Source organism: Crinia signifera, chromosome 6, assembly GCF_055691185.1.
Source record: "Crinia signifera chromosome 6, ASM5569118v1, whole genome shotgun sequence".
Lineage (NCBI taxonomy): Eukaryota > Metazoa > Chordata > Amphibia > Anura > Myobatrachidae > Crinia > Crinia signifera.
In genome coordinates this window covers 45,790,322-45,805,785 of record NC_139222.1, presented here as the reverse complement: position 1 = coordinate 45,805,785, position 15,464 = coordinate 45,790,322, and the positions used below count along the sequence as shown (strand labels likewise).

The 15,464-nt window shown below is 42.2% G+C and overlaps 1 protein-coding gene across 2 annotated transcripts in view; it reads left to right on the top strand.

Moving 5' to 3' along the window:
- Nucleotides 1–15,464, top strand: part of TMEM132A (transmembrane protein 132A) — a 141,847-nt gene that overhangs the window by 78,448 nt on the left and 47,935 nt on the right. For both annotated transcript variants that reach the window (XM_083146099.1, XM_083146098.1), the window contains 3 exons: nt 7,364–7,507; nt 7,604–7,785; nt 10,711–10,996. In XM_083146099.1, coding sequence (XP_083002225.1) covers nt 7,364–7,507; nt 7,604–7,785; nt 10,711–10,996 — 612 coding nt within the window. The remainder of the gene's footprint in view (nt 1–7,363; nt 7,508–7,603; nt 7,786–10,710; nt 10,997–15,464) is intronic.

Below are 15,464 nucleotides of genomic sequence, written 5' to 3'. Positions count from 1 at the left end.
TGATGGCGCCGTCCCCCTCTACTATCGCCCCACGGTGTCTGCTGAGCTCCCCCTCACTCACCCGCCGCTTGCTGGGTCCCGATGTGGATGCTGTTGGATGTGGGGGAGGACTCCGGCCGCCGGGTGGGCTGTCCGCTTCCCCGCGCCGGGTCTCCGTCACGCTGGTCGGGCGCGGTGTTGGAGTCACGGAGGGAGGACTCCCTCCCTTAGCATCTGGGGTGGGTGTCCGCTTGGGGGTAAGATGAGCTGGCTGCCGGGTGCGTCCGTGGTGCGGACACCGCACTCCCGGGTGTCGCGCGGCGTCTCTCTCTGGAAATTTAGGCCCCGGCTTCTCTGTGTGACCGGGCCGCAACCTGCGGGAGCGCTGAAAAGCACTCCCCGGCTCCGCGACTGCGATCACTCGTTGCCGGGGTCTCTGCGCTGCAGGTTAGGCTGGTGGGGTGAGGCAGCTCAGGGTCCCCTGCTGTTTTTTAATCTAAGGCCCCAGGCCTGGCTCCGGAGCTCTTGCTGCGTGCGTCTGGTCAGGTCGCTCGCCAGGCCACGCCCCCCCCTGTGTCCTCTTTTAATATGAGATGGGACAAATCCACTTTCTCCAACCTCAAGCCCAAAGTTTGTTTAGTGATGATGGTAAATAGGCAATCCGATATTGTTAGTATGGAAGTATGCCTTGATATCAGCGTGTGTGTAGGCCGTATAACCCTGCTGAGTCTCTAAGAATTTGGGACCTACACGAAAATGCTTTCTTTGTGAGACTTTTTTTGCTAACAGCACCTTCTCAATGCCCCCCAGCCAATCTTAAATGGGAGTGCGGTAAATATACCAAATGTCTAACCAATAATACTAACATTGTATTGATTATATGTGACTGTCTTCCACACTAACAATATCGGATTGCCAATTTACCATCATCACTAAACCTACTTTGGCCTTGAGGTTGGAGAAAGTGGATGTATCCCATCTCCTATTAAAAGAGGACACGGATCTCCTCCTCTGCAATATATGGGCTATTTTTAGCATATTTTAAGTACCATTCAGGATAACCCTGATTCTTTACTTTTTACTGTTTGCATTTATATTGTTATTTATAATTGTAGAAGAGAATAAGAAAGAGTGCACAATGAGTAAATTTAAAAGCAATTTACTAAAAGGTGTAATATCTCACATACATCATAGTAAAAGGCAATCAGCTCAGATATCACCGTGTCACGCGGCACACTGCAATCCGGATGCGGGAGAGCGACTCGGGCAGATGGTGAGTGGAAGAACAGCGGCGTCAGCGTGTACCAGCAGGAGAGCTCAGACGGGACAGCGTACACGATCCTGTACGTCAGAAGACCCCGCCCCAATGCGTTTCGTCATTCAAGACTTCGTCAGGAGAAGTAATGACAGGTAAGTATGACCAGGTATATATAGCCGGCCCATTAACCACAATGCTCAACAGCTGTCATACCAATTTAACAACATCAGGGTCTCATTGACAATGAAAAAAGATTTGTACAAGGATAAAGTGCTTTAACAAATTCAAGCGTGTGGATAAATGTCTGACACACACTGAAATTACATATATAAGTATTACATCAATAAAAAGAATATATTGCACGTGTGCGGCATTACATCAATTAAAAAGACAAAGAATTTATTAATAATAACAAAGTCGATATTTAAAAATAACAATACATATAAAAATTCATATAGACATTCCTAGATATGGACAATAAAAAGGAGAAAAGAGAGGAATAGAGAGAATGATGTTAATATCCAATAATCAAAAAAGGAACGATCCCAAATATATAAGGTTTATAATGATAGATACAACACATACGTGGAGAAAAAAAGACCTAGATGATAGGACGTGGACACTGTTCTACACCATACGGCCGGCAAGAAGCTCCCACACTATAGGCACGGAGAAGGAGTTTTACCTCAGCAACAACGCCGTGCCAGTGAAGAAACACCCGCCAGACGCATAATTAGTGTAGAAAAGGTACTATATTCCACTCTTCATTAAGGCCACTGGGAGATAAGGTATTTAACGTATAAATCCAAAACGTCTCCCTTTTACTCTATTTTGTTAAAATATCTCCACCCCTTTCTTCTAAGGTAATATGCTCTAGAGCTTTAAAAGAGAAATGATCAATATTGGATGCACAACATGTAAAGTGTCTGGGAACACTATGTGCCACAACTTTATTTTTTATATTTCTCATATGCTCTAAAATATGCAATTTAAGTACTCTTTTAGTTTTCCCTACATAACTTTTTCCACATTTACAGGTAAGCATATAAATAACATGTGTAGTCATGCAGGTCATGCGACTCTTGATCTTCCATGACTTAGTGTGATTAAAATTCCAAAAGACAGATCTTTCTTTGTCGGCATGTCGACACACTTTACATTTATTGCATGGAAAAAAGCCGTTTATAGCTTTAAGCCATCCTTCACTCTTTTCATGTGTTGCTTTAAGCAGACTGGGAGCTAAAGAATTTTTCAGAGATGTAGCTTTTCTAAAAATTACTTGGGGTTTTGGTGGCAATAGGGGTTTAAGCAGACGGTCCAACAATAAAATGTCCCAATGGCGCATAAGGATTTGGCGAACCTTATTGCTCTCACTGTTAAACTTGGTGGCAAACGGAACCATACTGCTTTGGTTTACAGGCTTATTTTTATACTTTAATAGCTCAGTTCTGTCACGTTTGAGAGCTCTCTCTTTACAGTTGGTAACCAGTTCACAAGGATCTTCTTTTTCTAAGAATCTATTACTGTAAATCTCTGCTTGTTCTTCAAAGAGGGCGACATTGGCACAGTTCCTACGCACCCTCACAAATTGTGAGTAAGGAATGTTGTTAATCCATTTTTTGTGGTGACAACTCTTATAATGCACATAACTATTGCTGTCAACCTGTTTAATAAAAGTACTAGTTTCGATGGTTTTATTCTCATTAGTCCAAAAAGTCAGTTTTTGAAGTGAACCGTAAATTGTAATTATTCACATTAATGCTCTGGACAAACTGATTGAAAAGAAATTCGTCACCATCCCAGATAATAATAATATCGTCGATGTATCTATGATAATCGACGATATTACTCCTATATTGCTGGGTGATTTCTAGATTACATTCCTCCCATTGTCCCAGGTAAAGATTTGCAAGGCTAGGAGCATAGGGCATACCCATAGCAACCCTACATAACTGGGCAAAAAATTCCCCTTGAAACACAAAAAAGTTGTTAGTCATGACTAACTCGATGCTTTCGATAATAAACTCTCTAAAAGTTTCATCGATTGTAGGATCTTTATCTAAAAAATACCTTATGGCACGTAACCCCCCATCATGGGGTATTGAGGTATAAAGAGTCTCAACATCGATGGTACACCACCTGTAAGAGTCTTTCCAATCGATTATTTTGGAGTTTCATAAGAATCTGTGTGGAATCTTTAGTATAGGAATCAAGTTAATATGTGAATCGACAAATTCAGACAGACATGAAGTAGCAGAATTTATCCCGGCGACAATCGGTCGTCCGGGTGGTTTAATCAACCTCTTATGAATTTTGGGCATATAGTAAAAGATTGCCACTAGTGGATTTTCATTCACTATATATCTCATTTCTTTTTCGTTTATACAACCATTAGTGATGCCATTATTCATTAACAATTTAATTTTGTCAATGACAAGGGGGGTGGGATCTGTCGCCAACCTGCAGTAGGTTTTATCATCATTAAGGAGGCGATAAGCTTCCTCTAGATAGTCACTGCGGTTCAGAACCACGATCCCACCCCCCTTGTCAGCAGTTTTTATAACAATTGAATGATTGTCTTCAAGCTTTTTGATGGCTGCTCTTTCATTTCTCTTAAGGTTATCATTACATGCCTGTTTAGTGTGAACTTTACACAATTTATCAAAATCATTTTTTATAAGATTGAAAAATGTTTCAACATTACTACCACGTGATTCTATAGGGTAGAAATTTGATTTAGGTTTTAATCTGGACTCATTAATAACAGGGGTCTCCTCTATATTGTCGTTAATTTCACTAGTTTTATTCTTAGCGAAATGCCGTTTAAAGGTTAAAGTACGAACAAATTTGTTGGCATCTGTAAATAAATCAAATGGATTGAGTCCTTTTTGAGGTGCAAAAGATAACCCTTTACTCAGTAAGTCATTTTCATCTTTGGTGAGGGTATGATCAGAAAGATTAAATATACCAGCATTCTTAATCAAAGGTTGTATTTCCTTTGTTTTAGCCCTCTTTCCCCCTCTTTTTCCACGTCTATTACATCTTGTTTTCTTTTTTGTCGTATATTGGGACTGTTCTCTACCCCAGGTTCGCCTCTCCTGTAATTTCTCCATTGAGGGCGATTCTGAAAAACCTCATGTCTAGGTCTATCAGGTGTATTTAATGTTTGAAAACGATTGGAAGTAGGAACCTCAAAGTGTGGTCTCTCTGAGACATTGTTGTAATCAGAGTACCGGGAACCATTATTTTTCCTATACGGGACTCTTTGCCGACCATTTTCATAATTATTACGTGAATGATATCTATTAATTCTGGGTTGATAACCTTGTTTCTGGGTGGTATTATTTTGTGGCCATTTATGTACATTCCCATCTTTATAATCATTTAGATCACGTTTAAATTTTTTAACCTTATTTTCAACTACATCATCCTCAATTTTTTTGAACCTTAAATCGCTGTTTCTCAACAATTCTTTAAATTCTTTTAAATCCTTAGCGGGACTAAGTTTGATCTCAAGAGCATCGATCTCTATACCAATATTAGTGATCTCACTTTTTCTCTCTTTAATAATGAGTTTCATCAATTGCATTGAACACTCATCCAAAATGTTAAACCAATTATTTAGAAAATCTTTATTATCGTTCCCAAATGTAGGATTCTTCGTGAACCGTAGTCCCCTAGGAATCCTTTTAGCTTGGCTTGGATATAGTTCTCGAGAGTAGTAATCTCCCAATTTAATCTCATCTCCTTGATATTCAATTTCTCCATTTGCGCACACATTTCATCAAGATCATTAGTGCAATTAGCCACAGGCGCATCAGCCATTTTAAAGCTTGTTTCAAAAACATTGCTAAAACGTTTATGGCAATCTTCTAAACGTCTGGAGCATCCTGATGTTGTTAAATTGGTATGACAGCTGTTGAGCATTGTGGTTAATGGGCCGGCTATATATACCTGGTCATACTTACCTGTCATTCCGCCTCCTGACGAAGTCTTGAATGACGAAACGCGTTGGGGCGGGGTCTTCTGATGTACAGGATCGTGTACGCTGTCCCGTCTGAGCTCTCCTGCTGGTACACGCTGACGCCGCTGTTCTTCCACTCACCATCTGCCCGAGTCGCTCTCCCGCATCCGGATTGCAGTGTGCCGCATGACACGGTGACCTCTGAGCTGATTGCCTTATACTATGATGTATGTGGGATATTACACCTTTTAGTAAATTGCTTTTACATTTACTCATTGTGCGCTCCTTCTTATTCTCTTCTACACCTATCCCGAGGCTGAGGCAAGCCTTTGTTGAAGTTGAGCTGCACTACTCATTTGGAGACGGACATACACCTGAAAGTCATAGTAGTTGACTAAATTTGTATGTTATTTATAATTGTTTATGTCTGGTATCTGCCGGTACCTATACAATTCTTTATTAAATGTTATTACTGTCATTATTATCGTTTCTGTATCTTTGAAGGTTCTTAATTAATTAATCAATTTTACTAGAGATTGGCTTTATTTATATCCCCTGAATCCAAGCGCTTTCTTTTGTTTTGTTGTTGTTGTCTCCCTTTGTTAGGATTGGAGATCCTATTAAAGTTAGCAGCTGGATTAGGGGTTATAAATAAGACTGGTCATTAGCGCTACTACTTTCTGTTGGTGTTTCCTGGAAAAGCATGTACAGTAATGTTCTATTTCTTATGAAGATACAGCCACAGTCACACACTGAATATAAACATGCTTCATATTCCACACACACAGGACTGTGCAAAATTATAAGCAGGTCTGAAAAAAATTCTGTGAAGTAGAAACTGCTTATTTGTCCAATTTGCTCTGTTTTGTAAATAAAATGCATGGAAAATTGAAAAAGTAAATCCCGTACACACGGGGCGATTTTAGCCTATATCGCCAGGGATATGGTCGCTGACATATTCCTGTGTGTGAGCGCACTCCCGCGAGCAGCCCAGTAGTAGATGCTGGTCAGAGGAGCATGCTCCTCCAGCGGCTTTCTCCTGCACTGACTCCATTTTGTCATCGACCGTTGCTGGTCGCTGATGTAAACGAGACACTCAGCGATTAGGTCGCTGAGCAAAATTTAAGTCTAAATCGACCAGCGTCCAAATTGCTCAATGTATACAGAGCTTTAGATACTTGCAAAGATGGCACTACAGAGAGATGTGCAGCTCACAAGTTCTGTAGAACGTGACTTGTATAACATAGAGGACTGATGTAAGAGGACACATCTGTAGACATGTTTCATATAATTTCAATCAGTAGAGTCTACCTTCTTATGTATAATGCTATGGAAACAAGACACATTTTCATAAAAATTCACACCCAACTCTAAGGTTGTCAGCTCACTCATGCTAGGCATCTCCCGCTGTGAGGCATATTGAGACAAGATATATGAGCACACATGTATGTATTGCGTGAATGCTTACACCCCTGTCTTTCTGATCTGTATTTGTTGCAATTGTGACTTCCGCCATTGTGGATCATCCTTACACACTAATGGTCGCAAGGCAACTGGCATGCCAAGCTGTAACTGTATCCATGATTACCAAGCAAGTCCAGATCTTGGTGCAGATATGCAGTGTTGCAGCTGAATCCACTTTATTCCTTAGTGCCCTACTTCTAATTGGTGTGGGGTTGTGAAATATTGCAGCCTGCCCAGAACCTCCTTGCCAGTTATAGTTCATTTACTTACAGTTTCTTATACAGCACAGCAAATTCAGTTGCACTTTACAATTGTAGATGGTGATAGAACAAACTGGGTTTGTTTTGGAGGGTGCTGAAAGTCGTGATCTAAGGTCTTTGATGGAACGAAACGTCGGGTATAGACGGCATTCATCAAACAAACGTAATAATAAGCACACTTACCTTCCCACAGCAAAGGGAAAGAAATGAACCAGCATTCACTGTTTAAGTTGCAAAGAAATAATTTTTCTTTGCGATTACAGCATAATGATAATCAAGCAAATCGCGGTTGACCCGACAGCCGTTTAAACTGCAGTCCTTTCATATTTATTTATTAGAACTCCACTGGGGCAGGGATTTATGTGTGCTATATATAAATAACTGGTAATAATATTTAGATGTCATTTTAAATAACATTTTTGTTCTTATCTACTACAGTCTCATGAGATTCTGAATACAGCTCCACTTACTGGCATTTCTCAGAAGATTCCAGTGCGCGTTTTGGCTTTGGAGGCTGGGGGATTCGTACTGGATGTGACCAAGCAAGCAGGTTGTGAGACTCCAAATGCACAGATTGTACAGGTTTATATCTGCTAATATTGTTTGAGTATTGTGTGCCACACTGATTATCCATTGTCTTTCTAAGTTCTGTCTGTCTTTCACCATTCTACTTGACAGGTGTCAGATGGCTGTGACTTTCTATTTGTGGGTGGAAAAGAGACTCAGGGAGCAGTGGGTGTAAAAGTTGAGTTTTGGTTAGAGCGCCTTCGCTCCTCTCTCTCTCTTTCCTTGTGGGTGCCGCTACTGCCGCTTAGAGTCGAAGTATCTGACACAAATTTGCAGCGTATCCCCGGCTCCAGGTAAGACCCTTCCAAGAACAGCAAAATATCTTTTTTACCTCCTATGAGGATGGAGATGAGGGGTTCTCTTGAGACTTTGGTGTATATTAGATAGAGAATATGGGCACTAAAGGGTTCATTTCTTTAGCACAGGGTCCTCCTCATCTGTATTCCACCCCCTGCTATGGGGTGCCGGACGGGTTCCCGACGTTGGTATCCCGACTGTCAAAACGCCGACAGCCGGGTGCCCGACGGCCACCTGCTATTTTCCCTCGTGGGGGTCCACGACACCCATAGAGGGAGAATAGAATAGGTGGCTCGCGTAGCGTGCCACCGTGCCCGCAAGGGGATTCTTTGCGCTCGCCATGCTGTCTGAGTACAGGCAGTCGGGATCCCGGTGTCGAGCTAATGACTGTCAGGATCCCAACTGTCGGAATACCATACCACACCCCTGCTATGCTTGAGCTTGTCGCATCAACCTCCCACAACAGCTACCACACTAACTCACTACCATCTCCCAGCCCCCCTCTGTGGAGCCTGTTTGGGTTATCTCAGTCAGTTCTGGGGTTAGTGCAAGTTACATCCTGTTAATTCTGCACAACTGATGCTTCTGATAATAGACAGTTTCCAGAACGATCACCTCTTAGGTGCAGGATTATCATTCTGACTCTGACGTTTGCTCCCTAGGCGAGCAGGTATGCCTGCAGAAGTCAGACTTAAAATGTGTTGGCTCTAATAGGGGCAGTCAAATCCATCCTGCACATTGAGGATGCTAAGGTATTTCATGTAATTGGGGCCTGATTCTGGTTCACTCGCAAAAGTAAATTCTCTACAGAGATTTAGGTGTTATTTTGTTACCATGCAGGGTAAATACGGGCTACTTTATTTTTGCACTGCAATATAGATATCAGTTTGAAGTACAAACCCCACCCAAATCTAACTCCACATCTGCTCACTTTTGTCAAAAAAGCCAAGGAGCATTGGGTGGATTCCTTGGATAAAGGCCTTCATAGTGGTACATCTCAGGCTGACCTTTTAAATGTGGTGTAAACCTGTATTTGGCATCCAGATACTTTGTTTAGGCTGCCATTTATTTTGAAATTTAGGGTCTAATTCAGACCACAACGGATGGGGACGAATTTGCCCCTGTTGTCGAGGGTGGGGGTCTGTGAATGCGCAGATATGCGTAGATCCAGACCCCCTGTGTGAATGCCTTTGGGGAGTACCACAATAGTCCAGTCGTTTGCACTGACAGGGGGCAGCATTAGGGGAACACCTAGCGGTTTATGGGAAACCCACTGGGAACACCGGCATAGCGTTGCCTGCTTGGGGTGGGTGGATGATGTCACATGATGTCTGCAATGGAAATATGTCAGTTTAGACTGACTTTTATTTCCGAAGGGGAGAGAAATCATTGCATGGTCGGCGACCATGGAATGATATTTCTCCCCTTCCGCCGATTGCGAGGGGATGTGTTCTCGTTCACATCCATCGCATGCTAGTTAGGGGATGCAGGGCGGCTGGCAGCGATGAACCAGTTAGGCTGAGTATATGCAGCCTAGCAACAGGTCTGAATCAGGCCCCTAATTGTCCAGGGCCTCTGTGTCTGTTATTGCTGCTTGCCTTCCCCTCTGGTTTCATCTATGGCATTGAATTGGGCTTTTGTGTCTCTACCATTAGTAGGAGTTGTTCTTTTTGGAATTTGATTCTAATTTTCCAGCAGACCAGAACAGGTAGACTAATAATTTCCATGATGGCCATTAGACTGCGCGTCCGTCATACTGTCCCAACATCAGATATTGGGGATGGTGGAAACATAATGGGCGGTATTCAATGTGAATACCTGCGAGGTGCAGCGAATCCTTTTTCGGATTCGCTGCACATTCGCCACGTTCCGGAGCCTCGCCGGCTCCGGTATTCAACGAGTCAGGGACTCGCTGCCCCTGACCGGCGAATATGAGCTCCTGCGGCGAACGCCGCAGGGAGCCTGAGGACGGTGGCAGGCAGAGAGATGGAAGTCTCTCTGCCTGCCCCAGAACGTTTGTGGGGGGGAGGTGGGCTCCCCGGGTGCCAGGCAGCACAGGCTGCCCACCGGGGGTGCCAGCAGGGGACCGCGTATATTCACTACACCCGATCGTAACGATCGGGTGCAGTGAATATATGAATATTTAATGAGCGGCTCGGCTCCGGCGCCCCCTGCTGGCTGCTGTGTAAAAAAAATATATATATATTTTTTTTAAATTAAATATATATTCATGTGCTTACTGCACATGAATAAAAATAGCATGCCCCTCCTCAGAATAAAATTCCTGATTTTTTGACACCAAATGTAAAAAAAAAACCACTTTATTTTAAAAGTTCACATTCCACTTCACCATAAAAAGATAGCGATTGCTACTCGGTGAATCATGGCGAAAAAAACCTTCAAATGTATTCGCCATGTGGTCATTGAATAGGGTGATTCACCGTTTTAGTCAAAAATTCGCCAAACAGCACAAATTCGCCATAAAAACATGGCGAATCAGGCTCATTGAATACCGCCCAATGTGTACTGTGATGTCATGTCACACAGGCAGATTGCCTGTAAAAAGTTAGATTTACAGTTGTATTCCATTAATCCAAGCTATTTTCTGTCTACCAATTCACTGGAATTATAGAAAAAAAATCATCTTTTTTTTTTTTCCAAAATGTTATTTCATTTTTTTTGTAGACATTTGCTCCATGAAGCAATATTTGGTCCATAAAGGCTGAGTCCCCCAAAAGATTATGCTTTAAATAATATAATATACTGTGAATATTATAAATATAAATGCAAAATGTAAGTCATTTTGAGATCCTTTATATTAGAAGCAATACCTGTAGGACATAATGTAAGTAGCTTGAATTTTACTTGATTTTATTGAGTCATTGTTATTGGTTTCAACAGACTTATTGTCTTTCTCTCAGATCTTTAGGTCATGCTCTGGATGAAGACATTGGAGCTGCAACAGATAGTAGATTTCAAAGTTGCCGTCCTCAGTACCAGAGGGCTCGGGTGCGCTTTCTTGCCTACTTTGTGGCTCATTCCTTAGATGGCAGTCGTCAGCTGACATACCTATTGGGTAACGATTGGCTTTTGGATGTGTCTCCCCTTATCAGAAGTCAGGCTGTCATCCGAGATCAACGCATCGCACGTCTAGATGAGGAGGGTACTGTTCTTATTGGTCAGCAACCAGGAGTGACATCTGTTGAGGTAAAGTGGTTTAATTTTTTGGAAAGTCGGTTGTCGTTGTCGTTTGTGTGCCCGCCACCACTTTGTAAATACAGTGTAAGAAAAACAAGTGTGTGGGGAGCGCTATTAACAGCGGCTGGCAAAGGGTTGTCACTCCCCTAATAATCAAGGAATGGAATACACACATGCCAGCACTGGCTGAATAATTTATTCATACGGTAATCTAAATAAAATGATATTTATTAACTCTAATAATAGCAAATGCAAAACACAATAAAATATAACTTAGACAATGTACAACAAAATACATAAAAATAAAGGATAAGGGGATTGTTACATAGGTGACAAAGTGGTATGTGGCAGGATTTAAAAGTCAAAATGTCATAAAACATCATATTAGGATTTTATATTACCGATTGGGAAATTGCTCCACTGATGAGACTGGATGTGGGGTTGTTGGTGTGTACCCTCCAGTAATAAATTAAATAGACGATTGTGAAGATGGTGAGCTCTTATGCTGGCAGGAGCTTGTAGAATCCTGATGGTGACCACTGATTGTACTGGTAAGTCTCTTAGGGAACTGGCTTGGTATCCCAGCAGCTTTTTTGAAACTTTTGTTCCAGATTTTTGGTGGTGCTCTATTTCTTTCAGGAATCAAGGATGACCATCAGTGGGAGCAGAGATGTCCAATGTGAGTGCTAAACGCGTTTCCCCGGATCAGTGAAATTCCGGCTTCGCTCCTGAGGAAGCCGGAATTTTACTGATCCGGGGAAACGCGTTTAGCACTCACATTGGACATCTCTGCTCCCACTGATGGTCATCCATGATTCCTGAAAGAAATAGAGCACCACCAAAAATCTGGAACAAAAGTTTCAAAAAAGCTGCTGGGATACCAAGGGTACACACCAACAACCCCACATCCAGTCTCATCAGTGAAGCAATTTTCCAATCGGTAATATAAAATCCTAATATGGATGTTTTATGACATTTTGGGGGGTATGCAATCTGCCACCACTATTTCCGACATGGGAAATAGCGGCAGCTCCCTATTCAATGCTGTCATTAATGAAAGCATTGATGTGGGATCACGGCGGAACGGGCCCGACTTCAGAAGCTGTCGGGCCCGTTCTGCCGATAACTGCCGTAGACTGTCGTGATCCGGGCCGCAGATCGACAATCCAAGGCCGTTTTCGCGGCCACGCCCCCTTTGTGCCATCGGCAGACGGGACATTGAATCCCGTCTGTCGTTACGCGGTCAATCTGACCGCAAGCAGACCTGGATCAAGGCTGTCTGCGGGTATCGACAGCCGTGATCCCACATTGCATACCCCCCTTTGACTTTTAAATCCTGCCATATACCACTTTGTGTCACCTATGTGACAATCCCCTATCCTTTATTTTTAATTTTTATGTATTTTGTTGTACATTGTCTAAGTAATATTTTATTGTGTTTTGCATTTGCTATTATTAGAGTTAATAAATATAATTTAATTTAGATTTCATATTGTGTGTATTCCGATCCCTTGTAAATACAGTGTGCAAAGTAGTCACTCATTCAGCCCCAGGGACTCGTGTGGAAATGTATGCCGAGCTTACAGTAGCTGGGTGCTGGAATCAGGTCTGAGATGACAGGCTGGAGATACAGTAGCTATAATTGCCTAGCGGTTAAGGTCACAGCATGCTATGCATTGGGCCATGGTTCGGATCCCGCTCAGGAGCAAATCCTATATGTATTTTTTTATTTATTTTTAAATGTGTATATATATTCATGCTTTGCTTTAACTTGTGTATGCCAAGCTTAGTAGTGTAAGAATGTGCTCTCTCATGGCCCATAGTCTATGCCCGCCACTATCTTGTAAATATGCTAAGTAGTCGCTCCTACAGACCCAGGAAATAGGTGGGAAAATGTATGCTGAGCTTAAAGGTAAGGGTGGGCTAAGCTCGGCATACATTGTTCATGGGACTGAATTTGCAACTAGTTAACTTATTTACAACATGGTGGCTGGACGGGACTATTGGCTACAAGGGGGCCCACCCTTACGGAATTATGCTCTGCACACACAAGTAAAGTGTAAGCAAAGCATTAATATATACACATTTTAATGTATAATAATAATAATAATAAAAAAGTGGAATTACAAAAAACAATTAGTCCTGGCAGGATCAGAACCCTTGGCACAGTACATACGGTAGCATGCTTTGGCCTTAACTGCTAGGCCACCATCGATAGTGTATAATAGGCCTATCAGATCATTCACACCTGATGCAGCTGAGCTTTCTGTGTGAATGACTTTACGAACATCTTCTCTGCAAAAAAAATAGGGTTTTGTTACCACTTTCTGATCAGGCAGTTTCGTGACATACTGTACAGCAGGCATTCCCAACCACGGTCCTCAAGGCACACCAACAGTGCAGGTTTTAGTGATATCCAGGCTTAAGCACAGGTGACGTAATTAGTATCAGCACAGATGATTTAATCAGAATCCCTCAGATACTAATTAAGTCACCTGTGCTCAAGCCTGGATATCTACAAAACCTGCACTGTTGGTGTGCCTTGAGGACCGTGGTTGGGAAAGCCTGCTGTACCGTATAGTATCATATAGTAAAAGCAAAAATTAAAACATGAGTGTTATGATCCCCATGAATTTAAAGCAAAATGCAGCCCTGCATCCATGTTGAAGACCGATGATTCTGTATTGTAAGTTTACATTTCTAGTTACTGTGTGTGTGATCTGTATTCAGCGATCCTGTTGCCCAGTGCTCATCTGTAAAGTATCCTTTACCGCCTTTAACATGCTTTAAAGTAGTTCTTGAACTACAGATCGAGCCACGTTCATCTGAAGCACCGAGGCAACTTATATCGGCTCGCCGAGACAGGCACGCACAAGCGTTTCACATGCTTGCCTGCCCATTGCTGCGAATGGGGCACGTAAGTGTCCCACACGCACGTGCGCCTCATTCGTTCCAGGTGCCCTGAGAGCTGCATGAATGAGTGCCGCTCCATCTGTATTTTACTATACTGTATTTCATTGGTGACCTCACACATGCGCAATTGTGATTTTCAAAAGCGATAAACAGAAGTATTAAACTCACCAGCAATGCCATAAGCCACACTGTCCACATTTCTCAATGCTTTGCCACGCTGTGACATGCTACAGTGCACCTCAGTTGGCAATCCATCTGCCATAGGTAGCATAGATGAGTGTGGCAACATCTTTAAATCATTGCTATGGCCTCATCTTACCTTTCTGGTTACCACTCCATAAAATGGACATATTGGTACAGGAAAAGGTCCAGACAAGAGCAACAAAATTAAGGGTTTAGAGTCATTGGGTTATGAGGAAATACTAGCCAAGTTAGGTATGTTTACATTAGAGAAAAGGCATTTAAAGGGGTGGGGGGAAACAAATGATTTTTATCAGTACAATGAATGATATCAGTAACCAGATTTAAAAACCGCATGGTAGTAAGATTCAAAGCTTCCAAGCCATCTGTCACGGCTTTAGGGGCCTTCTTCAGGGATTAGAAATAAGGAGTGTCAGCGCTGGCTATACCAATAATTGAATCAGACGGTTCTCAAAATATAACAAATTTAATAACATATAAAATACAATATAAATGAAAATAAATGTATTGGATAAAAGGTGTGAATCAATTGGCTGAATGTCCAATTAAAAATCTTAAAAAGTATATCACCGGGATATTTGGGCTTGGTGGCATTTATAAACTGACAATCAATGTTACCATTTATAAACTGACAATCAATGTTACCATTTATAAACTGACAATCAATAAGCACTTGCTCCTGGGGAAGCCGGATGCACAAACCTTCCGGGGAAGCGCGTTGAGCTAATACAATCCTGGCATACTGACACCATCCTTGCTGAACCGGTGACCTGTCCGACCTACCCACAGATGTCCCTCGCCACTCAACTGGACCAATCGTTTTTGGGATAACCGCTTGATTCCTAATTATTCCAGCAAAATAAAAAGGAATTCTGCACAAGTGGGAACCGTGAGTCCTTGAAAACATAGGACAACTCAGGACACTCCCAGTCACCAATCTGGACACATCTAAAGACCAGACCACCCAGGATGGTAACATTGACTGTCAGTTTATAAATGCCACCAAGCCCAAATATCCCGGTGATATACTTTTTAAGATTTATAATTGGACATTCAGCCAATTGATTCCCACCTTTTATCCAATACATTTATTTTCATTTATATTGTATTTTATATGTTATTAAATTTGTTATATTTTGAGAACCGTCTGATTCAATTATTGGTATAGCCAGAGCTGACACTCCTTTTTTCAAATTTTTTAACCCATTGGGGTCTGACAACCCTGTGTCAGCTGCTGTTTGGTTGCGCACCACGCACACACATCCTTCTTCAGGGATGCAAGGGGTGGCCATGTTTGGGAAGGGCTTTTATCCTTCCTTTCTCACGACATCATTGTGGGTGGGTTTGTGAGCTGTGATTGCGG